Genomic DNA, 27,441 nt, shown 5'->3' with positions numbered 1-27,441 from the left:
TAAATGAGAAAACGCGCCCTGTCCAAGCCGAAGAGCCGCCGAGCACCTTCAGTTCCACGGGCACGGACATGGTATTAGATCACCGCTGCAAGAGTCGAGCTCTCGTAACGCGACGGAACAGTGCAGCAAAAGCCTGAAACTTTTTTTTTTTCCATTATTACTATATCCGTGGATTTCGTGCTTTCGCCACCGTGGAGTTGCCGTCGCTGCTGGCGCGCCGTCTTTCAATCTACTCATACGTGGATAAGCGGAAAGGCACCTCCCCGCCGCACACAGGCTCTGAAGTAAAGTCCCCCTCAATATACAATATGCATTACAGGTCTAGCACCGTCCTGTAGCTGAAGAGGGTCCCTCGCCTAGTCCAGCGGGCCCCGTAGTTTCCAGTTCCGTCACTGGACGCCGGACTGTGCCCGATAATGCACAGACATTTACCAAGAAACTTGCTGGACCTGGTGGCTGCGTCTTAAGTGGATTTATTTTGGGGGGTATGGTGGTGGCCCTACTCCTAAATGCGTCGTAGAGAAGTAAAAGAAGACTAACTGAGTGACAGTGCACCAATAAGGAGAACAACAACACAACTAATTGCAAACATTTATAACAAGCTTAAGAAAATTCGATGTTCGATCAGGCCACGAGCATGGGCGATGGGGTCGCCGAGGACAGAAACCACCACTGTGGCTCCAACTCGCTGTGCCGTGACCGGGCAAGAGACTCCAAAAACCGGACTGATTTGGGGAGTCGATCTCCGGTGCAAAGCACTACCGATACCCCGGGGACATCCGCGTCTACACCAACCTCCTCAAGTGAAGACGGGCACGACAAACTTTTAGGAGTGGACCCGGACTACTGCAGGCGAATTTTAGTTAGAGGTAGGCTGCTGGACTATTCTTATGGATTCACATGTTTGAATAGCCTATGTTTACTGTCATTGTTACCACAGAAATGTAAACAAATGTTGAGAAATATTTTCCATGTATTCAGCACGCAGTAGTCATGCAGGGTTCATGGTGTGGTGCAAATTTCTTACAACCATTCTTTCAATCTTTGTGTTTTGTTGGCTGTAACTAAAATATAAAATAGTTCTAATGAAGATGACAATAATAATAATGATAATGATAGTAATAATAATAACAGGTTGACAACAGTAATAATAATAATAATAATAATAGTAATATACAGAGAGTGTAATAAAACAAAATACAAAAATACTTCCAAAGCAACTGTTAGCAAGACGAATTTAAGTGATGGACCGCTCGATTGCTAGATACGGGGCATGGGTAAGCGTTTATCTTCACTATGCAAAATTATGTTAGGCCTACTTCTATTACTCTTCCAAAGGCATTGTGTTAAAGGCTTCTTACTATTTTCAATTGTTATTATTGATAATGTGCAGTAACCTAGTAAAGAACGTGCTTGCCATTGCTACAAATATTATTATCATAATTTTCTCCACTGTAGAATAGGCCTTGATATTATTAATTGCTGTTGAGGACTAAATCCAGAAAATGAAAACAGTGTTTCACAGAAAATGCCTGTAGCTACAATATCAAGGCGGAAAATGACAGTAGAGTTTCAATAATTTACGCCAGGTATGGCAATAAAACTTGACATTGCCACAGTTCCTATTAAATAGACAAGTTGTCATTAAAACATCAAAATTATTTTGGATATAGGAAACCAACAACGAACACAGGAAATCGAGGTGTTGTCATGTTAGAATTGTTTACGTTTTGGAGGGATAAACAGCACAGGACTAGGCTACCACAAGCATGTTGGCAAACAAAACACAAGCTTTTGTGTGCTTGTGTGTGTGTGTGTGTGTGTGTGTGTGTGTGTGTGTGTGTGTGTGTGTGTGTGTGTGTGTGTGTGTGTGTGTGTGCGCGCGCGCGCGCAATGGTGCACACATAGTGGTGTGTTTCAAGCCTGCCTTTTGTGACTGATTCCTGTATACCTTACTACGGCACATATGTGATATGTGATTTTTTCCACATATACAGGACAATGGTTATTTTTGTTTTACTTTTTAAGAAGTACAGACAACTATTGATTTGTGTTATACTGAACGAGCGAAGAAATGCAAACATCTTAAAGCATTCTACAACAATGCTAAAAATCCTGATATAGGCTATAGTGTCTAAATAATTTAATGAAAACCGTTCAGTCATATAAAAAAAGAGACAATAAAAAATAAAAAATAATTTCAGATCATGTAATTTAAAACATGTGTCCTGTTGTATGGGCATCTTATTTATTTTATTTGATTATCCTCCTCATAGTGTATGGGCGGCTGATATCAAGTCAAGTCATTTTATTTCTACAGCTCTTGTAAAGAGCATATTTGTTTATTACCCAAATCAATGAAAGCAATCGTTTTCCCACTTTAAACGCACTCTATGTTTTGATAAATATTTTTGTATTTTTGTTCAATATCTAAGTGTATTTAATAGTGTCCACTATTATTATAGAAGTTAATGTATGACCTGTCTGTGTGTCCTGTACATTTAATATGTTTAAATCAGCAATGAGAGTAAATTGAAACCTAATATGAATGGTAATACATATTCACCTCATTACAGAGAGGCTATTCTATGCTTCAGAAATATCAATTTAGTTATGAGATGCAGTGCTTGACCATCTTCAAAGACAAGTAACCCAATAAATTAACCGTATAGCTGTTTTAACATTACATTGTGCCGTCTTGAACTATTTCAACTCAACTCGCTCTCTTTTGTCGCTATTATATTTATCATAACGTAGGCTAGGCATATCTTAAACATTTGTTAAAAAAATATAATGCCCCAGACAGAAACTTTATAATCAATAATACTACCGTTTGGCCTTATTTAAAACATGTATAGTACTCGCAACCACATTACCGTACACCTGTCTGACTAGCCTCACTTTCCCCTACTGTTAATGTAGGCCTATAGGTTTTACACTGGCAAACTGTATTCTTGAGCATTTCACGTTAGTGTAGGCCAGGCCTCGCGACGAGGACTTAGTCCAGTAATGGTCGCAATGTAGGGGTGAGCACGCATAGCCAGGCTGATAGGATGTTCTGAGGGGGATATGAGCGCTTCTGGCAGAGCCGGTCGCATTAAGCCTACAATCCCCAGTGTCACTATTTGTTTTTGAAGCTGATGGTTGAATGCGCCGGATACCTCGTGAGAACCTGAGGTCAGGGAAAGGTCAGCAGGTCTGCTACATGATGAACGCCCTTGGATGGTTGGGTCCTAAACATACATAAGAAAGAAAAAGTAGGTGTTATCCACTCTAAGGCTCACTATACCTTAATGTATGTTTACGCCACTGTATGATAAAATAAATATAGGCTTGCATCGCAAGGGCGTGGTTGCCAGGCAGACAGGCGGTGAGGTGGAGCTATGTCACTGCATGAAGGCCATTTGCTCAGTTGCTCGTGGAGGGAATTTGAAAATTGGTTCATACCGACAGCAATGGTATCTCCCACAGGAAAGTCTACACACATGTGCGGCGTTGAAAAAGCTGCCGTATGGATGAATGAATCTGGGGGCATAAGTAGTATGTCAGCAGCCGTGCAGAGCTAAGGGGTCTGAACTTTTGCTGCAATAATGCAATTTGATTTGTATGTTTCTCCAAACAGAACTTTACTATTTTTGGCTGGCTCGCATGGGGTAGTGATGCTTGAGTTACAAACACTCTAACAACCTCTGCATTATGTAAATAATGACGAGTTTATAATAATAATAATAATAATAATAATAATAATAATAATAATAATAATAACAACAATAATAATAATAATGGTTATTTTCGATACTTCACTAGCAACTAACGTTATCATCATTAGTGGGAGTGTATCTTTAAAAAAAAAAGATATCTGCTTTTATAGAACTATAAAAGTTGCTTCGATTAGCCCATATGAAGAATTGAAGAGCATATGAAGACCCCCCCACACACACACACACAAAAAGGAAGTAGGGTGTAATATTGTGTTTCTGTATTTAAATGTTCAAGTTATAAATGCACATCAATTCCACTTAATCATAACAGACCGCAGGTTTGGTCTATAAAATGGGACCATGGGCTATGCTGTAGGGCTGTAATAATGATGATCATTATGTTGTGGCACATGCTGCGTTCTGGTTGCGCAGTAGGGACTCTTCACACTTGTTTCGTCTTCCGCAGATGCCAAAGGCACCATCCGGGAGATCGTGCTGCCAAAAGGCCTCGACCTCGACAGGCCCAAACGCACGCGCACCTCCTTCACCGCGGAGCAGCTGTATCGGCTCGAGCTTGAGTTCCAGCGCTGTCAGTACGTGGTGGGCCGCGAGCGCACAGAACTGGCGCGCCAGTTAAACCTCTCCGAAACTCAGGTAGGGAAAGTCCCGAATTCCACAAGCATCTGAGAATATACAGCGTTGGCAATATGGTCGAATATCATGCCATTTAGTGAGACGACCAATTGTGGCCCTACTGCCCTGCAGTTGGTGGGCATTAATTCTTGGCTCAAACAGCCCCCCCCCCCCCTTTTTTTTATTATGGTTTGTTTGCACATTGCTGAAGCTGAACATAAATGTAGTCTATTTGTTGAAATGTTACCTTCTTGGAGAGGGCAGACATTTTTGCAGCAGAATAATGCCTTTTACATTATAGTTAAAATCACAGAGCTAATAGCCGTTATGACAGTGGCGTGCTTCACACTCTATGACTTTGGACCATTACTAGCCTAAAATCATGTCCTCATAAATACTGAAATAAATTCTCACGTCCAATATTTTTAGATCAAATTTGCTATAAAAAGATACTTTATTACTTGGGCGACTTATTATCACATGATCTAAATAAATTGCAATTTATTGAGAATATGTGAAATTCCAAATCAAAATGTGCGATGTGTTTGTCTGTTGTTGTTCAGATTGCTAGTACCGTTTTCTACTCCGCGCCTGTAAATTATGTAAATTATGTCATTCCACTCTTGTTATTTTTTCCTTGGGAGAATTCACACGAGTCAGACTCAGTATTTATGTCAATGTGTGAATGTGTCCCAAAGACACATTCAACACAGACGTAGGCTATGTCAGATTTTTATTTTGAGCGAGGACCCGTTATTGAGATCAGGGTTAGGCCTATATTATTGCTTCAGTAGGACTATTGCATAAAACATTTTTGCGTTACTCATAATTGCTTATTCGCCTATTGATGATAAAAAGAAAAACAAACTCAACGAATGGTCAGCTGGTCAGCTTGAGTCTTCAATGCATATAGGATAGTCAGAGGCGGACACCCCGGGTACAGAGAGTAAAAAAAACCCTTCCATATTCTTTCTACACTTAACACAGGTGATATAGTAACGAATTATCTGATTTACCTGGATGCAAATTAGGGTGAGCTGGTTTACTAAATGGTTGGATCAAATATTTGGCCTTTTACTAGGATTTTTACTGTCTGAAATCGGGATATCCGCCTTTAGTATAGGCTAGGCGTATAGACATGTTTTTTTTATTTTATTTTTATTTAGCTATAGGTATGACAACTATCTGTCGCAGTGTGCGCGTATATCAGACCGTAGCCTATTATGTTTTATACATTGTGTACTGAAGTGTTATTAGCGAAACCAATAAAACCATACAAGTTCTTGCGAAGCTGCAATTAAAATAATATTTGTGGAATACATGAGAAGCCTGGGACATAACGCTGGGAGTCTGACAGAGAGTGATCGGGCTAGAAGATAGCACGGGTCTGCATCACTCTTTCAGAGCCATCAGAGCATAGGTGGCAGGGTATACAGATGATTGCAATAGTAGGCTCCTGTAGTTGGCAAGCTTGCTAACCCGACTCTCATTAGGCTACATTAGACACTAATGTTTCAATTGGTCTAATAGAGTTGTGAGGCCGGGAAGAGGTAGTCTAATGGTGCGAGTGGGCAGCCAATCGCCTGTCTGCCGACGCTGTTTGCCTGTGTGCATTGTCATATTCACAATATGTGCGATTAGTATTCGCACAGTGGGCGTTAGTGGGCGGGGTCTGTCTTTGTTTCCGAGGAAGTGCAGAGTTTTGGGGCCATGCCGGAGGGGAGAACCCCCCCCCCCCCCCCCGCAACTCACGCCTAAGCTGTGTCACTGACGTCAGTCTTACATGCCCCGTCGAAAGCTCTGACAGCAGACACTTTTTTTCTTTCCCAAAATTAACTTGTCCCTATTTCAGTCTGTGGCAGCAAGACTGACCACAGAGTGTGTTCATGGTTTTGTTCATGATAATGTACAGTCTCACAGTGTTGTTTTAATTGTCTGGCTGCAAAATAATAATTGTCCAGGAGAATAAACTAAACTAAACTGTTATGGACAAAAATGCCACATGGTTTTGATATAGCTACACGGAGAAGTATCTTTTAGTAAACATGTCTTGCTTGATAAGGCAAGGTATTTTCGGTCAACCACAAAATATTTGGCATAATATGGCATAATTATAATTTGAGATGTAATCTGCCATACATTTCATTCGATGGAATAACTTGTAATGATGGGCCTCGATCAATGGTATGTCATAGTTGTCATTTGCACAAAGATAGTTTGAACCATATTTAACAGATTGTTTTGTTTAATAATCATCGACTTCAAGGTAGCATTTTATTCTGTGTATATTTGCTTAGAGATCACTGTGAAAGTGAGGTGGCTAGCTAAGAGCGTGAACTAAAGTGCATACACAGGCTACTACAACATTTCTCTTGGCTTGTATTAGTTCAGCGGAGTAATATATACAATCATTTTGCATTTCAGTCCGGTGACATAACAAACCATGGTTTGAGGAAGAGTCTTCAGTGCACTCTGAAAGCCTCTCCATTCCTTGAAGTCAAGGCAGCTTAAGTGATGAAATTACATCTTTCAGACGTTTCCTGTTCTCTTATCTGTCCAAAGCTGCAGCGCACAGCGAATCACTGCCGCCTCTTCAGTAAAAAGAAACGCATTTGCATTCCCAATTCAACAACATGCTTTTAAACCTCACCTTTTGTATGTAAAACTATCATATTACTTTTTGAGTGGCTTTAACAAGCCTCATTGATATTCAGTGGTCATCACCCACTCCTCGCAAAAGCTACATCCTCCCAATTTCGCTGGCCTGAAAAGTTGTTCTGCATAATGGATTGCTAAATATGCGGAACACAGGAAGAGGATGGAGAATGTGGCGGTTTTGTGTTTTGGTTCGCATATAGGCCTGGTTTTCCTGCAGGTTGTTTGGACATTTAATAGACTCTTCCAAAAAAATATTGTGTATGTGGACTATTTCCAAACATCCGATACTATTCCACCCTTTTGTATCTCTCAGTCTTACTTAGACTATATATATATATATATATATATATATATATATATATATATATATATATATATATATATACAGAGAGAGAGAGAGAGAGAGAGAGAGAGAGAGAGAGAGAGAGAGAGAGTAACAGATACTATATAATGTATAGAAGCCTACTAGCCCTTTCCTCAAGATACGTTTTCCTGGAGCTGAAAATTGCAGCTGTGTCAAAAATGTCATATTGTGTGTTTCACATATATCCGTGCATATTTCAGAGAAGCCGTTATTGAAGATTTTGGCTTTGGCGTTTTTTATGGTATTCAATCCTTCTGTCTATTTGTCTTATCTTATTCTTAGAACGCATAACCTAACTCTCGCAGTCTCTCTCTCTCTCTCTCTCTCTCTCTCTCTCTCTCTCTCTCTCTCTCTCTCTCTCTCTCTCTCTCTCTCTCTCTCTCTCTCTCTCTCCATGTCATGTAAGTGTGACATCAATGCACTGATAAAGAGACTCACATCGTAGAAACTTTTCCTCGATTTTGGGTTGATGAGATAGTGTTCGCCGACAATGAAAGAGTGGTACATCTGATGTAATTTTCCTGCATCCGCTTTGCTTTTTGATTGCATAAAAATGTAAAACAACGCGTCATAAAAATCTGAATTTGACTACAATAACACCCTGATGTTAAATGAGACAAAATTGTGTAACTTGGCATACATTTATACAAGAAATACTTGCCAGCTTGTGGCCTTGGGTTCTATAGTGTATTTCCAAATATTGTTAATAGCCTAGGCGCACTAAAAGGCACTGCGCTTCTTTAACCTCGAGAGAAATTCAGACTAGCCTACATTCATGAAAATCCGTCGCCCAGGGAATGTTGAATAAAATAGAATGACCGAGAGTACACCGTGTCTCAATACCATCGCATATCAAACTCACAATTTCATATATTTTCCACTTAGTTACGTATGTAGGGTTATGCAAGATTAGATTAACGTATGGGAACGAAAAAGTTGTCAGATGTTGTCAATTCCATCCTTTAAATCGAATATAATCTAATGTTTTAGCACATGGAAGTAAAATAACGCCTACATCGTATTGTTATCAACTGAGATAGGCTATAGGTAGTGAAGGCATTCGAATGATTGTTTAGGCTATCTGGCATAAAATGTCAAATAACTATTACCCCGTAACTAGAAAATACGAACACATATGGCTTTACGTCCATTAAAAAAACTAAACAATAACTGGATAGCCTATTGGAACATTCTCATAATTCGTTTTTTCCAATTGTTATATCTCATTCAGATAACCTAGACATCTAAACAAATAAAGTAAAATAAATATTTTCGCCGACTATACATTTAGGTGCTACAATGCTTTAACAAAATATGAATCAGAGGAAGATGTTAAATGCGAAAAGTTAATCGTGGTATGGACTACACAACCTCTGCAAAAGATGCAAGCTAAGTGGCCGTGTTAGTGGTAGCCTAAATAATGCCGTAGGCCATATGCAGATTCTGGAGAAAATATTTTTAATTTTCTTGGCTATATATTAGCCTATGTAGGCCTATACCATCTCTTTATAGCTATAGTTTTGTCAGTGAATATCAGTAAGATCGCCAGCAAAACAACAATAAATCCATCCATTCAAATGCAATGTTTGATCATTCTTATGATGAAGTTGCTTGTAGGTGTGTATGTTACCATTGAAGGAGGTATCACAAACATCCCTCCTTGGGTTTGGAATATTCTGGATTCAAGTTTGACATCACACATTCTGCCCCATCCGAGCTCGCTCTGTGGCCCATTATTTCTGCTAGAGTGAGTTCGAAACTTGTCGACTCACACTTTCGTGATGATAAGAGAGTTATGCAGGGAGTAGGACGCTCATGAACTTTTAACACTGAATTGCATGGTGCTCCAATATCCAGTGCCAGGCGCGCATAGCAGTGCACTCGCCATAGCAGCCAGGCCCGCAGGAGTGGTCGCATGTTGGTCTGCTCGCGCGCGACATCTGGAAGACATATACCTTATAGGCCTACGCATTGCATGGTGTATATGAGACAGAGTTTTCTCTGGAGGTGGCAGGTTGAATCCTTTCAGCATGTGGACACCTTTGCTGGTGCATGAAGGGAAAAAAACTCACTCTAGCTGTCCGTAGCACATCTAACGTTGTGCCGTTTTTTTTTGTATATTTGCGTAAACTAGCCTACTTGTAAAGACTTCAACGCAAATGTCCCGCACATAACCTTCACTTCAAAGTCTATCCTTGGATGTGGTCTGCGAGGGCTCAGGCAGAGCCATTAGTTTTGGCATCGCACCGGTGCCATATGGAATATGTAACCGTGATTACAGATTAATGGTAAAAGCCTGGTGCCCAAGCTTAAAGGGGATTTTGGAATGAGTAAATGTTTCCAAACAAACATTTAATTCATCTGATGGCACAAGGGTTGCCGTTTACCCAACTATTGAAGAATGCGCAAAAACGTAGAAAACGTAGGGTATGATATTATGAGTACTATGAACAACATGCTTCTGAGAAGTAGCCTAGATTATTCCATACCCAGCTAAAGTTATAGCAGCTTGTAAGATATCATTTCGGAGAAATGGAATGAAGGATTATTTCCAAATGTTGTGGTTTCATTTCTTTATTTGCTTGTTCAACCCTATACTTGCAAGATGCAAGCTGAGCATATTTTGTGCATACCATAATCAGACTGCCGTTCGCGGGCATACCAATATCTCTACACCAATTTGGCAAGACTGGGCATGTTAATATACAATAAACTGCCCAGATATTTTTCAAAAATGTCAAGTCGTTTTTTACGGGGGTTATTTGTTGTATTTTAGCGACGATCAGAGTTAAAGTGGCCTGGCGTACCCCGACTTTTCCTCCGCAGTCGTCCCCAGCAGGTGGCTCCCCGCTCCCGCCGATCACAGCGGGGAGACCCGAGCTCTGCCCCCCTCCGAGTCCAGATATTCACTTAAGGATTCCTCAGCGGCATTAACATGATCACAGAAAGCAATAACTTGGACGGTGAGATGATGGAAAATATATGTATAACATTTTGGAATCCATCAACAATCCGACAATTTCTGCATCTTAGGGACGAGCAAAAGTATACATCGAAATTACCTGTCATAGAATCATAATAAATCCTGTGTAGGCTATTAAAAAAAACAGCAGTGCTTGATTTCAAAAATGGGAATTTTATATATTCCATTGCATTTTTTATAGTCTAATTTTTTAGTGTTGCACCTGCCAGTGGAGAAATAGAGACATAGTTTAGTAGAAAAAAGTGTTCTCCAGGACTGTTCCATTACTCTAGGAGTTCTTAGCCGAGCTCCAGATCTGCATGCTCAGGGCTCCCAGGCCTATTAACAAAGGATTCCTCAAGTAGCATATCCAAGTCAGGTCACCACCTTTTATTCGCACAAACTAAGGGCTTTCCTACCATTTGACAGAGATTTAGACCATCACAAAGGCCAAAGCTTGTCACCGCTGAGAACACGGGTCCACACCAGTGGTCTTTGAGAGCAGATTAACTTCCCCAGGCCGGGTGGGTAGAGGAGAGGCTAAAAGACTCCAATAAAGGGGACCTGGGTCCTGAGAGCTCGACCGAACTGGTCCTGCCAAACCAAGAGAGAGAGAATGGATTTTGGTTGTTCTGTTTCTGTAGCTAAGTTTGTTGCCACTGAGTTTATGGCAGGTCAGGATTTGCTGAAAAGTTGGTGTTGTGTTTTGAAAGACAGGGGGTTGTTAGGTAAACAGAGATCAGGGGTTTATTTTTGCCGTAGTGCACATACTTCAACCAGAATGTGAAAGGGTTGACCCAGGCCATTTGGCCTCTTGACCTGGACTGGACATGGGCTGGATCTGTTGTTAACAGCATAACTTTGAAATCCAATGAAACACTGAATTCGTCTTATGAATTTATGGATATCTAAAAAGAAAATGGAATAAAAGCAAATTACTCAGACGATATCTAGTGCCAGACCCAGGGTCCCAGGCTCAGTCTGGATTGCCACATACTGGGTGTAACCACTGTCAACTGCTGTTACTTTGTATGGGTTATACCTTTATTAAATTGCTTTGTTGTGACCCACAACATGGGTATGAAAAGGTTTAAAGTGAGAGAGATAGCATTTTGAAAAGACAGAACAAGGAAAGGGAGACTCTTGAAGTGAATATCTCAATTCCAAAATGGTTACTAGGCATAAAAGTATTTTTCTCTGAAGTCAGTTTTCCTTTGTTCAATTAAAAACATACACACTTGCTCCAGTTTGGCACGATAGTAGTGCAATTGTTGTAACTGTCTGAACCCTGCCACAGCATTGACATCAACTCGCTACCCACCCTTGCCTCAGTAGCTGATGAGCTTGTTGCTTTTGTTGTGGCTATTATAATAGCATTTCTTTCTGTTTTTGGATGCATCTGTTGGCGCTTGGCTGGTTCTTGCCACACACACACACACACACACACACACACACACACACACACACACACACACACACACACATACATTTGGTCGGAGTACCGTCCTTCCAAGAGGGCTTAGAGAGAGACTGTGTTTGGGGTGAACCTCTCCTAATTCCACATACACATCCACAAAATCCCCTTGTAATCTTTTCCAATACAAAAATATACATCTTCAATTTAGGTGCCCTGACAATCTCACAGAGTGCTTTTTTTCTTCTGGCCCGCAGTGCTTGGTGTGGCACCCAATGGGGGCAAAAAGAACTGTTGTCGTCTTCTCTTTACAATGAGGAAGACATTCAGCAGATTGATAGAACAACGTCACAACTCATCAGTCTTTCATTCACGCACACACACACACACACACACACACACACACGCACGCAGACCGATGCACAAAATTCTCATAGTTATGTACAAACACATGTAAGCACATGAACACAGATACAAGCACATTCATCCATGCATACGCAAGCATAAATAATGACACACACGCACAAACACACACACACACACACACACACACACACACACACACACATACACACATAGATTCCATTCTTCGGTCTACTCTACACATGGGTTCGCTTTACAATGTAGGTGAATATATTAACACACAGGAGGAGAGAGAGGCATGTTGTTTTGATGTGAGGCATGTTTGCTGGTGCCTATCTGGGCTAGATCTCTAGGGAGAGCTGACCAATGTTGGTGGATTGTTTGGTGAATTCCTCACAGGACTGTAGGTCGTCTGGAGTTCTATACTCACAAAGTGTCGGGGATTTCACACTCTGATTATATGTCTGTGTATGGATATATGAATATAAGTCCAATCGTGTATGTGGGTCACAAACTTCTTACAGAGTTTGAACTGTGTGTGTGTGTGTGTGTGTGTGTGTGTGTGTGTGTGTGTGTGTATGGAACTCAATAATTACATGGTTCCCGGGGGTTGTCTGAGCAGGATTGACCCATGGCTTTGCATGTGTGTGACGCTACATATCGTTGCACACACACACACACACACTCAGACACTCAGACACTCAAACACATCGAACGATTCTACAAGTTCAACGTCAAATTCACCATTGTTAATAGTATTTCCCTCTACTCCAAATGACTGTAATTTGTCCACACAGTTAGCCCCCCTACCCTTGCCTACACAGAGTGACCGACACACACACACACACACACACAAACACAAACACACACTCGCCACCACCCACTACAACATGTATGCGAACTCATATAATGCTGGCCTAATGAAACACTGAGACCCACAACACACACAGGCAGGGGGTCTCGCCAAGAGAAAGCCTCTTATTGAGAACAGGCCAGAGGGGATGGGGTGGGGTGAGTAGGGGGGCAGGGGGGCAGGATGGGGGCATTCTGCACCCCCTTACCCCACCATGATGCCCAATGATCAGTCCTAATCTTGGTGGATGCCCCCAGTGGTTGGCACATTATGAAGATGGATGTTTTGAAACATCAGCTTGTTCCGGCGCACTAATGCGCTGTGTGCTGACCTCCCGCTGTCAGCGCCGAGGCTGCCGGGCTTAGCAGTGCCCAGCAAAGACGCTAATGTAACAGGGCTAAGGGCGTGGTCACTCTGACACACACACACACACACACTTGCATGCACACACACACACACACACACACACACACACACACACACACACACACTTGGGTATACATATATACGTAAAGTACTTATTTATGTGCATGTACATACACACAAACACACACACACACACACAAAATTTGGATGAACACACACGTTTTTGCATGCCCATACTTGTTCCTTCTTCTCTCTCTTTTTCTGTCTCACACACACACACACACATACACACATGCGCGCGTGCACACACACACACACACACACACACACACAGTTCCACTGAAAAGAGAGGCCTGTGAGGTGGTTTGCGTTGTCATTGTCGTTGTAGCCTGTGTCTTGTGTTTACTGAGCTGAGCTGTGAGCTGCTGTGTGTTTCAGGAACAGTAGTAAGGGCTATTTCCTCTCCCTCTCCTCCAAAGCTGCTTGCTGTGAGTCCTCTCCCCCAACACGGCCACACAAACACACACAAACACACACAAACACACACGCGCACTCGCACACTCACAGTCGGAATCCCACAAATTGGGATTTTTGGACTCTGTCCCAATCTGTGAGCTGTGAGTGGGCCTTAATCTCAGCTGCAGGGTAATGGGAGTAAAACGTGTCCGGCGCTGTGGCCAGCACTGGAGATGGCGAACCAATAAAATCGCCACCGCTCGACATCAGCCACGGCACGTCCGCAGGAACACGGGAATCGCAGTCACACCGCGGCCACAGCTTCACTTGGCTCACTCGGTCACTTGGTTGAGACTCGTTGCTGGACTGTGTGCAATTTCGTCCCACTATGTTCCACAAGGCCAGACACCATTACTTCTCTAATGCTCTGATTTGCTGAAGGTTTATGGGCGCATACTTGATAACAGCAACAAATTAGAATTGAAACAGATTTTTCTGGCACAGACAGTGCATAGGAGGAAGCCATAATGGTCGCATTTAGCCTTCAGTCAATAATAGCCAAATCCAGATATTTTTTCTCTTTTTCAAAATGGTTTACTTTCTCTGCTCTCCTTTTTGATATGTTTTTTGGTGTGCACTGGTATTGACTGGAGAGACAGGACCGGCTCTAGACAAGGGTCAGGGTGGTCTAAGCCCAGCCAAGCATTGTGTCTTGCCCACCTAACCCTTTTTTAAAGGTTGGTCAGAGTTTAATGGTAACTAAGCCATAACTGTGCAGTAGGCCTATGGTAAACATAGATCTCTGTTTCTTGACTGTTACTGTCTTACTGCTGGTGTGAGAAATGAAACAATCAGTACTACCTACTGCAGCTTGTGATGCTTCAGCCAACAGAGCAGCCGGGCAGTTACAGTGCTACACTCTGGGGGGGGGGGGGGGGCATGATTTTAAAGATGCCCCCAAAGTGTAGCACTAGCTGTAGTTGCCTGGCTTCTCTAGCTGTTGGCTGAAGCATCGCAAGCTAGTATAGATTATTGTTAGGTTTGTGTTTTGTACTTATGTTCATTTTGATCTAATTTGACCATTTTGCTATGTTGCTCACCCAAAATGTATACTAACCCACCCAAATGTAGTAGGCTAGAACCAGCCATGCCGGGAGACTGTAAGTCTGTGAATAATTCCGTCAGTGGATGGTTAAAAATGCATAATGTAAATTGAAACAGAAGTGTGTGTGTGTGTGTGTGTGTGTGTGTGTGTGTGTGTGTGTGTGTGTGTGTGTGTGGTGTGATGTGGTTGGTGACTGACTCTGCTGTGAAAGCCTCGGCTGTGTATTGTTCTCAGTAACGTCCAGACAGTATCTCGCGTCATGTCTGGAGAGGAGAGAAGACAGGGCCAGGGACAAGAGATGATTGTGCCGACATCATGGACCCAAAGACAGTGGCCATGTTTACATGGACACTTGTATTCCGCTTAGAAACGGAATAACGACTCGGAACGACTCGGATTAAAAATTGTCATATAAACACTTCAATCAGAATGAGAATGGCATGAAAGAGGTGGTGTAGTCCGCTCCTATTCCGAATGAACAGCCGTGAATACGGCCATTCTGTTTGACTGCTGTATCTTCTCAAGGAAAAGCTTCAATGGCTATTCCGATTAAAGCTTCTAAAGCACTTGAGAGCGCCTGATCGGAATAGAACATACCCCATGTTTCAATAGAATGGCAAAAAACTCTCTCTCTCTCTCTCTCTCACACACACACACACACACACACACACACACACACACACACACACACACACATACACGTTTGATATTTTTACTGTATATACACACAGCAGTGTATACTTGCAGCAGGGTAGAATAGGTTTGACAGTGAAATACAATCATTCAACAATGAGCGGTAGAGAAGTTGTGAGGCCTTCAGAACTTGGCTTGACTTTGAAAATGTTTTCACAACTATTTCATGAAAACATACCACTTCTTTTACAATAGCGCTCTCAGCCTTGCCAAGGCTTTCAATGCCTCGATTCTCTTTGCCACGGTTCAGCAACATCTCCTGTGAATGTGTCCCGGTCCTTTGTGTGAGACATGTGCACTGTGTCTATTCAGGTTCCAGTGGCAGTCAAATAAGAGCTGTTTAATTCACGTCTCTGTGAAGCTGATGAATCAAGGCTCAAAGCTGAAGGCTTTGTGAACCATGTGGTTCTCCCACACAATTCCAACGCTTGTATTGTCTGTTATAGAATACTTCCTGTGGATAACATAACCCATACCTACTCTTAAAATCATCTTACAGTAATACATTGACTTTGTCTAATTAACTTATTAACAATTAACATATTAACATACTATTTTGTACTTCATTTGAGTATAGCCTATTACATTAGTTTCTTGCATTGAAAAAAAACCATCAAGCTCTTTCATGGGCTCCCCTCACCTTTGTCAGCACCCAGTCCCTAACCTGGGTTGACTGTGCACACCTTTTCTAGTTTCACCTCCATTGATGCACCTGTCTGGTTGCTGTATGAGAGCGAGAGTGATGGGGGGGGGGGGGGGGGGGAGGGGGCATGAGGTTAGGTAATGTGGATAGAGGAGACAGTGGGGGGGATAAAGGCCCTTTATCTGCATGAGACACAGGTGAGGCTTCAGACTCGCTCCTCTTGAGCACAGTCCCACTGAGTAGCATTAAGTAGGTGGCTTACCATGTCACACATGGGTCAAAAGTTCAACTCTGCAGGGGAGGGGAGGACGTGTGTGTGTGTGTGTGTGTGTGTGTGTGTGTGTGTGTGTGTGTGTGTGTGAAGGTGTGTGTGTGTGTGTGTGTGAAGGTGTATAGTGAGTGTGTGCGTGTGTGTGTGTGTGTGTGTGTGTGTGTAGTGAGTGCGTATCTGAGAAAGAAATGTCTCTCACTTGTTGTTCCCTCACTTGCGCTTTATGTGTGTGTGTGTGTGTGTGTGTGTGTGTGTGTGTGTGTGTGTATGTGTGTGTGTGTGTGTGTGTGTGTTTATGCGCGTGCATGCGTGTTAGGCTTTCGTGTCATTCTCCGGGCAGTGCCTAATGCAATTAGCTGATTGGATCAGCTTGAACAGAACCCTGCAACATCCAGGGGATAGTCTCAGCACTGCAATCCCCTCATGAGTCCTAATGCACACCACCTAGAGACATACAGTATACACACACACACACACAAACACACACATTTTCTTATATGTAGTACGCATCCACAGACAAAACCACAGCCACACACACACACACACACACACACACAGTTTCTTATATACGCATACACAGCCACAGCCACAGCCACACAGCCACACACACACACACACACACACACTGACACACTCTTAATACTTCAGTACACCCATGCATTGTATGAAGTGATGGAAGCCCTCACATACTTATCAACAAACACAAATAGGCACCACAAGTGCAAGTCCATGTCCCCTTCCTCTCTTACGTCTTTTGTCTCGCTGCGACACGCACACCACTCTCTCTCTCTCTCTCTCTCTCTCTCTCTCTCTCTCTCTCTCTCTCTCTCTTATGCAGATTATGGGGATCATGTTTATGATGCTCATAAGCCGTCAATAGTAGACCACGTCTAGACCTTAAACACACATGCTTGCATCAGATGTGCATGTCCTGAACTGGGATTACGAGTGCACTTTCAGATAGATTAGATCCATTGCGTGCTAACCCACTCCTTTAGCACCCAGCCATCCTCCTAATGGTCCAATGCTATTGGCAGAAGACTTAAAAGATGCAATAACTTCACATGATGCGATTCGCACAGCTATGCCGGTGTCTCAGACTACAATGTTGTCATACAGTGCAGTGTTGGGATATAATCTGGAATTACAGCCGGCTGCCGTGCCAGGAATGGTCCACTAGGGATGCTGTGGAGAAGCAGCCATGTTACAGTAATCTCCAGGGTAGAGAGAGAGAGAGAGAGAGAGACAGAGATAGAGAGACTGATGGAGTAATAGTGTGGGTGAGCGTGGGACTGATGAATTGATAGACTGATGATGATCGATGTGTTGAATTAGTGCAGCCATAGATAGCTGGATGGAAATGGGTCAAAAGAGACACTGAGATGGAGAGACAGAGAGAAATAAAAAAAAGTGGTGGATTCTTGAAAGGAGAGCATTCTCTGCCTCCATACGTTCAGTGCTAGCTCAGCTCCCTAGTCTGGAAACAGGAACCTCGGCCATCGGGCCTCAATGGACAGAGCAAGACCAAAGAGTATGGTGGAGTAGATGTGTGTATGATGTGTGTGTGTGTGTGTGTGTGTGTGTGTGTGTGTGTGTGTAGTGTGTGTAGTGTGTGTAGTGTGTAGTGTGTAGTGTGTGTGGTGTGTGTGTGTGTGTGTGTGTGTGTGTGTGTGTGTGTGTGTAGTGTGTGTAGTGTGTGTAGTGTGTAGTGTGTGTAGTGTGTGTGGTATGTGTGTGTGTGTGTGTGTGTGTGTGTGTGTGTGTGTGTGTTGGGGGGTGGGGGACTAATAATAGTCAAAGTGCTTTTGCGCTAAGGAGGATTAGGGAGCCGTATCTGCGCGTATGGTACTAAGACAGGGTTGACCCTTGGCTGAACTCGCGCCGACATGTGTTTCAGTAATACGAGGGCGTGGACCAGGCCAGGCATCAGACCACGAGAGCATGTGTGGAAGGGTGGAGGTGGGGTGGGAGTGAGGAAGAGGAAGGTGATAATGAGAGTGTTGAAGAGAGAGGAAGTGGCTCTAGGTGTGTAGACACACAGATATACAGTAGACTGAGGAAGAGCGCAAGAGAGAGCTGGGGAAGTGGCAGGAGTGGGGCAACTGAACTCCTCCAAATGTCCTATTGGAGTTCAAGAGGTCAGGTTGATAGCGTTAGAGATTGGCATACTTGGCATACTTGCTTTGCAGAGTCGGACTATTAGAGTCCAGTCTTACAAAGTTGGGATTCAGGAGTGAAGCGTGAGCCTTAAAGACTCCTTTGTGTTGCCCTGTACTGGACCAGGAGCTCTGGTGTTGCAGAGATTTTCTATTGAAGTGCTAGTGGAGGTCCACTTTCAGCTGACTGGAGGCCTGTTGGCCCAGCTCTGTTTTTACTGACATTAACTTAACAGAGTATCAGTGCATGAAGGCTGACTTCAGGTGGCGGTGTTGTAAGGGTTGGAGGAGTGATGGCATGGGGAGGTAAAAAATGATTAAAAATTTAAAAAATGATTAAAATGTTACAGCAAATTGACTCAACTGATATCGTATTGTTCAAAATGACTGAAGCCTCAGTTCCTTCAAATAGTCTTAATTCCTTATCTGCAGTAAAGTATAAAGCTAACATGTTGCTCCCCTCACGCGTGTGACGTCCCTGCCCATGATGTAACGATAAAGAGCTTCTGATGGTGATGGATAAGTGGACGCCATGTCCGTTATTTCTGAAGTAAGCAATAAAGTTATTAATCATGCTCTCATGTGCAATTTGAAAATGGAGGGGTTATAAACAGAGGACGGATTAATGTACATAATCACAAAAAAATCGGACTGAGATACGTAGGCACGTCTGTATATATATATTTATATATATATATATATATATATATATATACACACACACACATATATATATATATACAGTAGTGTGTGTGTGTGTGTGTGTGTGTGTGTGTGTGTGTGTGTGTATATATATATATATGTGTGTGTGTGTGTGTGTGTGTGTGTGTGATATACTGTAGCCTATAGTGTGTGTGTGGTGTGGGCGTGTACACACAGTCTGTTGTGTTACGGAGCTGAAGGGCCACAGGGGTCATGGAAAGTGTCAGCTAGAGAGCCAGCAGGCATAGACGACCTCCATCAGGTCACTATAAAAGATTATCATGGCTCCCGTCTCAACTCTGGCCACATCCCTGTCCCTGGTGTGGGTGTGGGTGTGCGTGTGGGTGTGCGTGAGTGTTTGTGTGTGCTCTGTTTGTGTGTGTGTGTGTGTATGTGTGTCCAACTCTGCAAGGCTGCAGGACTAGGCTGATTTATCCCATGGAACAGACATATCCCTATCGACGAATTTGTGACGTTTTATGCTCGCAACATACATGCAGTAAAACGCAGCTCAGGAGAAATTAATATCCACTGCCTAAAACTCATTGCAGTAGAGAGACAAGCCGTGTCCCAATCGGTTATACCGCGCGCCATCCACAGTCAGCTTATGTTGGGAGTGACATCAGCAGGAGAGGATTCCCTTCTCGATAAAAACCAGTAGGCCGTCATCCCCATCTGGCGTAAAGGCCGCCAAGACAGGACAAGACACAACATAGCCAGGGGAAAGGTGAGATTAGGATGGAGGCAACAGGTCACAGAGGTGACATGCTCAGCCTGTGCTGGTAGAGGGAAAGGGGTAGGCGCAGTTCCTTCACTGACACAAGTGTAAAGGCAACACTGGATGCACAGCGCTAACTTGGACTCGGAGGCAAGAGAGTGCCGTGTTATGCCTGTGTTCCCCTTTCCCAACTGTGCGTGTGTGTGCAGCATGCTAATGGCTGTGTTAACAGTGCTTTTTTATAGCATCATACTAAAACAGTCCAGTCATCCCCCCCCCCCCCCCGTGTATATAGACCTTTGTTGGTACCATAGAATACATTGATTTTTTTTGCTGTTTTGCTGTAGAATTTGTTTTTACATCACGGACCCAAGGTGAGACGTGGAATAAAGCACAAAGGCTGAAGGCTGGCCTGGGCACTGGTGTTGGTGCTGACTGCTGGCGCTGTGGAGCTCTAAATGCTGAATAGGTCAGAGCCTTGAGCGGACCACTTTGGAGACCTTGAGAGGAGGTTGTGGAGCAAAATCCTGCCTGCCTTTGCGCTCAAAGGGCTTTAGTTAAGCTCCCCTTTTGTCATCTCCTGCCCGTCTGAGTCAGAGGGGAGGGCCTGGGGGTGGTGGTGGGCAGAGCAGGATTGTCCTTGTTCCTTTAAAAGAGAGTCAACTACTAGCTAACCTTTCCTCTACAAGGATACAAGGATGCAAGGATGCATATCCCACGCATATGATTACTAATGTAAAGATTGCAGTGAAATGTTCAGTTCCTATGGTGTGCAGTGTACAACAAGCATAAGTGAACAGCAGGAATGTTCTCGTCCAGGGTACAGACTCTTTGTGTGCGTACGCTGTAAGTGTGCTTTATCCAAAGCGACTTACAGATGTCAATTAATGGCAGGGCCAGACTCCCCGGAGTAATTCGCCGTTGTATGCCTTGCTCAGGGTCACGACGGTGGCAGCTGGGAATCAAACCTACGACTTTTCACGAGGCCGCATGCAAACTCGGTTCCTTATCCACTACACGGCCATCGGCCATTATGAGTTCCTTGAGTTCCTTGAGCTGAACTATCCTCTAATGTGATGTTTACATGGCAAAGAGTGGGCATGTTCCTCCTGCTATTTGATCATTGAATGTCCAATGGTCTAGTGATGTTTTCCTCAATGCTAGATTTGCCTCTGATTGCCTTTGGCCCATTCAGATCCATAGCACTGAACATGGGCCAGAATGGAGTACAGCAAATAGATAGAGAGTAGGGGAGATGAGAGAGGAGGGAGGGATGAGAGGATAGAAGGAGGGAGAGAGGGAGGGAGGGATGGCAGGCATGGAGAGGGAAGCTTCGAGAGGAAGAGGAGGGGAGACATGCTGGAGGGCGGAGAAGAGAAAAGAGAGAGGAGAGAGGAGGAAATAAAGGACCACTGGGCTAGAGATGGCAGGCTGACAGAAGGGTCAGAGATGGAGTTGAAAAGGAGAGAGAGGTGAGAAGCTGATGAGAGAGCAAAAGTAAAGAAACGTGTGGAAACGACCGGATCAGAAGAGGGGAATGAAGTAGTCAGGAATGCAAATCCAGGTCATATAGATCTCCCTCTGCCTCCATCCCTCCATCTCTCTTTTTTTCTCTCCCTATCTCTCTCGCTCTCCCTCTCTCCCCACCCCTCCCCTTCTCTCTGTGCCCTCTGGTAATCTCTGCCCCAGCGCTGAACCCTGGGATCCTTTTAAAGGGGATTTCATTTCAATAGTGTAGATGTACGCCAGGCGCTGAGATTTACTTTCCACTGCTCTCCTTCTCTAGTCATCATTTCAACCTGTAAAGTCCCCCAAAGCCTGCAGCTTTGCTTGCTTCACACACACATACACACACACACACACACACACACACACATATATATAAAATACAACCACAAACACAAACACACCGGCCCACACACACATGCATGCAAAACTCGCCAGCCAGCAAGTCAGCCTAAGCTGCGTCCAATCGTCTGTCTGTCAGCAGTTGATTGGCGGATGCAGGGGTGGAGCAGCTCCCCCCAAGGGGGCACAAAGGTTAAAGGAGTGAGCTGGAGAGAGAGGATGAGCGGAGGAAGGGAATAGACATATGCAGCCAGAAGGACTGCATGGATGGAATGGGGAGAAGAGTGAGATTAAAAGATAGACACACAGACACACGCACACAACACACACACACACACACACACACGCACACACACACATTTATGTAGCAACCCATATACTCACCCACACACGAAGATGCTACATGCATGAATGAGCATGCGTCTATGAACCCATGCAGACATATTCAATTCACATGCATTCCCCTGTCATATAAACACACTTGAGTGCTTGTGTGTCTGAACACACACATATTTAACCATGCACACACATACACACACACACACACACACACACACACACACACACACACACACACACACACACACACACACACACACACACACTCACACACTCACACACACACACACACACACACACACACACACACACACACACTCACACACTCACACACACACACACACACACGCACACACAGTGTCTCATACAAAAGCCACGGCCAGGCAAGAGGTGAGGATGTGCGTGCGTGCAGCTCTTTAGATTAACTTGTGTGCCATCAGTGTCTCTGAGCTGTGGGGGATCACTCGGCAATCTCATTATCTGCATCCTAATGGCGCCGGGGAGGCCATCGTCTCACTGTAGGCCTGTTCTGCCAGCTACTCTCATTCAGCTGCTCCACACCAGCCAGTTCAACCAGTGCGCAACAACACGTCATCTACATACGCCACACGATGCCAGCTAGCTAACCAGCCAGCCCCACCAGTGCCATGCCACCATGTTAGTCCACTCACACCTCACTAAATCAATTCACCTGGACTAGTATCCAACCACCATGTCATCCAAACGCCACCACCAGGTCGTCGAGATACTCTCCACGCTATGGATAAATCCCATTCCCCCCTTAAGGTCTAAGCCCTGAACCCTCAAAGGCAGGTCTAACATCTGCTGGTGAGTTTGAGCAGACAGAGGGGTTTAAAGTGATAACAGCAGGAATGGGGCAGCACCTGTGATGACAAAGACACTCTGCAGACTAGTTCCATTCCATTTTATGGCAGTTGTTTGCTGATATTTTTAAAACTTCAAAGCTTCCCCTATGGGTAGCCCTGGATTTAATGTCACGAGACTATGAATTGTTGATCATTCTCTCCAGTAAACGGAAAGGGCTTAGAATGTCTGTGAGGGAGCCCTCATGAACTTCAGAACTTCATGAACTTCACAGTTGGACAGCATTATCGTACTTAATTGAATGTGCATGAAAGCCTTTGAGTCTGTGAATGTGGAGAATGATATTGGGCATACATGTCAGTTCACCAACCAACTCAACCAGTATCCAACTGTCATTTCACCCAGACACAGCACAACTTCCTTTCACCAACCAGTACCAAGCCACTTAATCTGTCACCCACTCGTCATCAACTGGTTTAATCAGTATTCAAGAACGCCTTTATATACTGTAATGGTGCTGAAAGCTGTTTGCCCTATTGAAGAAAAATCATCTCGTGCAAATCATTACCAGATATCGCGACTAGTGTGCAGAATAATCAACCTCCTGACGAACAAAAGAGCTCACAGCTCCTGTGCTGCCTTGCATAGTTTTACCTTCACAGATGACTACTCTTGCAGAGGTCATGTGACAGTTTAAGACCTAAGTGTGTGTGTGTGTGTGTGTGGGTGTGGGTGTGAGTGTTAAAAGACAAAGAGAGAGAAAGAGAGAGAGAGAGATGGGGGCATGTGCCCTAGTCGTGACTGAGTGTGTGAGGACATAGGCAGGTCAGGCTGGTGTTGGGATGTCGATTCATTTCACGTGTGTAGTTTCCACTTCTGTATGATGTTTTCACTCCAGTAGTGGTTTAGCAGTCAGAGCACAGGATAGCACGTAACACATTCATCATAAATATATAAATGTGTAAATGAACAGGGTTATGAAGTGATACATGTGTGTGTGTGTGTGTGTGAGTGTGTGTGTGTGTGTGCATATACAGTATATGTGTGTGTGTGTGTTTGTCAATAAAAAGTAGTCCAGTGGCAGAGTCACATTTTAAGAATGTAGACCTACGTATATAAGTTGTAAGTACGTTATGGTATGTATGGTATGTTATGCCATTCAGTTCTGGAGAAAAGACATGAATGCTTATACGTATAGAGTATATTTACGTGTGTGAGTTGTACGTTTGTGTGTATATGAGCATGACTGTGTGAATTCATGTGTGTGTGTGTGTGTATGTGTGTGTGGGTGGCTGGGCGGGCATCTTTCAACCTGCGCGTGAGGACCTCTACAGCTTGAGGTCAAATTCAGGCAAAGCAATGCATAAAGAGAGTGGTGTGCGTGTGAGTGTGTGTGTGTGTGTGTGTGTGTGTGTGTGTGTGTGTGTGTGTTGGCTTGTTCCAGGGCTGGATATAGAGATAACTCGCTTTTCAAATCAGTTTTACATCACTGACTCACATTTTACGAGTCACAGGAGGGCCATCCTAGAAGAAGGCACATGGCTTTGTAAGCTCATTTTGTGTGTGTGTGTGTGTGTGTGTGTGTGTGTGTGTGTGTGTGTGTGTGTGTGTGTGTGTGTGTGTGTGTGTGTGTGTGTGTGTGTGTGTGAGTGTGTGTGTGTGTGTGTGTTGGTGAGAGCAAAAGCAAGACTGGGTGAAAGATTTACAGTGAGTGAGATTGCTTTAGCTTGATCTCTGCCCAGATCAAGTACAGATCAAGTGTGTATGTGTGTGTGTGTGTGTGTGTGTGTGTGTGTGTGTGTGAGAGAGAGAGAGAGAGAGAGAGAGAGAGAGAGGTAGAGAGAGAGAGAGAGAGAGAGAGAGAGAGAGAGAGAGAGTGTGTGTGTGTGTGTGTGTGTGTGTGTGTGCACGCGAGAGTGTGTATGTATGTGTTGACTTTGAGGAACTCGGCCATGATAGATGAAGGCTTGCATTTTTTATGGGTCTGATTTTACTCTGTGTGTGAGACAGTTTGATCCTCTGTCTCCGTCATGGCAGCACACACACACACACACACACACACACACACACACACACACACACACACACACACACACACACACACTGCTCTGGTGCTGCACTGGCATGCACATTATACACATACATTAAAGCACTGCGCATCAATTAAACATGCTGAACAAGGACAGCAAGAGTTCAGTGCGCTTTCCCCTGCTGAAGCCCTCCTGAGCCCATCACCTCCCATCCACCCACACCACCCACACACACCACACACACACACACACACACACACACACACACACACACACACACACACACACACACACACACACACACACACACACACACACACACACACACACACACAGTGATAGTCAGATGAAGGTTCCGCAGAAGTAAAAGGTGCAGTTTTAAACACTGAAGCTTTCTTTAGCTCCTGTCCCAAGTAGGACATTGTACATTCCCATTTTAAATAGGAACGGTTACATTTAGAACTCCACCAGATGGAGGGCTAGGTTTTGTATTATGTTTTTTTTTAACATCTATTGCTACTGTAATGAAGTCTTCCTTATGAGTTATCACGGCAGCCATTTTATGAATCACTTGTACAGTCTTGCCTCCCCGGGGGATCATGGTATTATCGTCTGAGATCCTATATAATGTGAGATTGGGCTGTGTGTGGTAACAAAAGTTGTTAAACCCCAGGAGATCTTTTCTTATAATACTTTGACACGCAATGAGAATCTCTGGGATCGAGAGGGTTCCTAGAAAACCACATAAGGTATTTCGAGTTTATGTACAAAGTGCCGCTCACGTGGTCCACTGGATGCCTCATACAAACATGTCCTTTGTAACCCGGAAGGCTACTTTAAAAAGTTGCTTCTGAAATTGAGTTGGACTAGCCTTCTGCTCCGTTTCAGGATCAGCTGGCAGTCAGTTTATTGTGCCCATCATTGCAAATCTATTCAAAGCGAATAGACATGTTTGTTTTTAGCGTACACCACATTGATCCAATTTCCGTTTGTTTATTCGCTATTCTTGTTTTATTTCATCCAAGAATGTTCATTTGAATGACAGGGGCAGAGGGGGGTATGAAAGTAATGAGGACACCTTTGCTCTGAGACGCTGTGCTCATATGTGTATGTATGTGTATGTATGAGTGAGTGTAAGCATGTGTGTGTGTGTGTGTGTGTGTGTGTGTGTGTTTGTGTACGCGATGCGGAAGATTTAGCTCTGATGACGCTGTATTATTTTTAAACAGATCTAAATGGTATCTGAGCAGCAGATTATGGGGAGGCTCTTTGGCACGCAATCCCCTCGTGCGGGCATTTGCTTATGCGACCTAATGAAAATGGACGCAAGAGCAGTGTGGGGAGACTGAAACGGAGAATTGTGTTAGTGTTTCACAGATTTCTTTTCATAAGAACACAACGTAGAGGAATCGCAAACACAAATCCTAAATCCCTATTTCTTTTAAATGGGTTGAGCTTGTCAGGAAACAGGGATAGGAGCAGGCTTCACTTTGTTCCTTCACAGTTGTTTAGAGTGTTGGGACCGAACTTAAAACTCAATAAAAAAAGAAGTAGGCTGTACTTAGTAAATAGCCCCATTTTGCAGAAAGTGTGGTCTTTTCTCCCTTTTTTGTTGATTTTTTGTGTTATTTTGTAATCTGTAGACCAACTGACCTTATAATTCCTGATGCTCCTGTCTAATTGAAGAGACTTGTGTTTTCTCCTGTAACTTGAAATATAATTCCACTCTCTTTTCCTCCCTCTCTTGCACCCTCTCTCTCTCTCTCCTGCTGTCTCCTCTCTCTCTCTCTCTCTCTCTCTCTCTCTCCCCCCACAGGTGAAGGTGTGGTTCCAAAACCGCCGCACCAAGCAGAAGAAGGACCAGACCAAGGACACGGACAAGCGCTCGGGCTCCTCGTCCGAGTCGCTGGCCACCTGCAACATCCTGCGTCTGCTGGAGCAGGGCCGCCTGCTGTCGGTGCCGGCCCCTCCTCCGCCCAACCCGCTGCTCGGCCCCTCCGCCGCCGGCCACCACCACCACCACCACCACCACCACGGCAACGGCTCCCTGCTGGGCAGCCCCGTGTCGTCGTCCTCCTCGCCGCCGGGCGTGGTCAGCACGTCTACGCCGCCGTCCGCCGCCTCCTCCGCCTTCGGGCTGTCGCTGGCCTCGCTGGGCGGCGCGCCGGGCTCCCCTCGCCTGGCCGTGCCGCCGCCGTCCCTCTGCTTCACCATGCCGCTGCTGGCCGCCGGCCACCACGAGCTGCCCATCGCCTACGGCTGCGGCTCCTCCGCCTTCGAGCCCTACACGCGCCTGGAGCGCAAGGAGCCCGACATGGGCGGCAAGAAGAGCGTGTCCTAA

The 27,441-nt window shown here is 44.3% G+C and overlaps 1 protein-coding gene across 1 annotated transcript; it reads left to right on the top strand.

The window, feature by feature from the left end:
- The first annotated feature begins 616 nt into the window (after positions 1 to 616).
- Positions 617 to 27,441, top strand: vax2 (ventral anterior homeobox 2). The gene is made up of 3 exons (XM_062517093.1): positions 617 to 869; positions 4,168 to 4,355; positions 26,917 to 27,441. Exons 1-3 carry the CDS (start codon positions 617 to 619, stop codon positions 27,439 to 27,441), a joined length of 966 nt encoding a protein of 321 aa, XP_062373077.1.

This window comes from Sardina pilchardus, chromosome 16 (genome assembly GCF_963854185.1).
Source record: "Sardina pilchardus chromosome 16, fSarPil1.1, whole genome shotgun sequence".
Classification (NCBI taxonomy): Eukaryota; Metazoa; Chordata; class Actinopteri; order Clupeiformes; family Clupeidae; genus Sardina; species Sardina pilchardus.
This window is presented reverse-complemented; position numbering and strand designations above follow the sequence as displayed.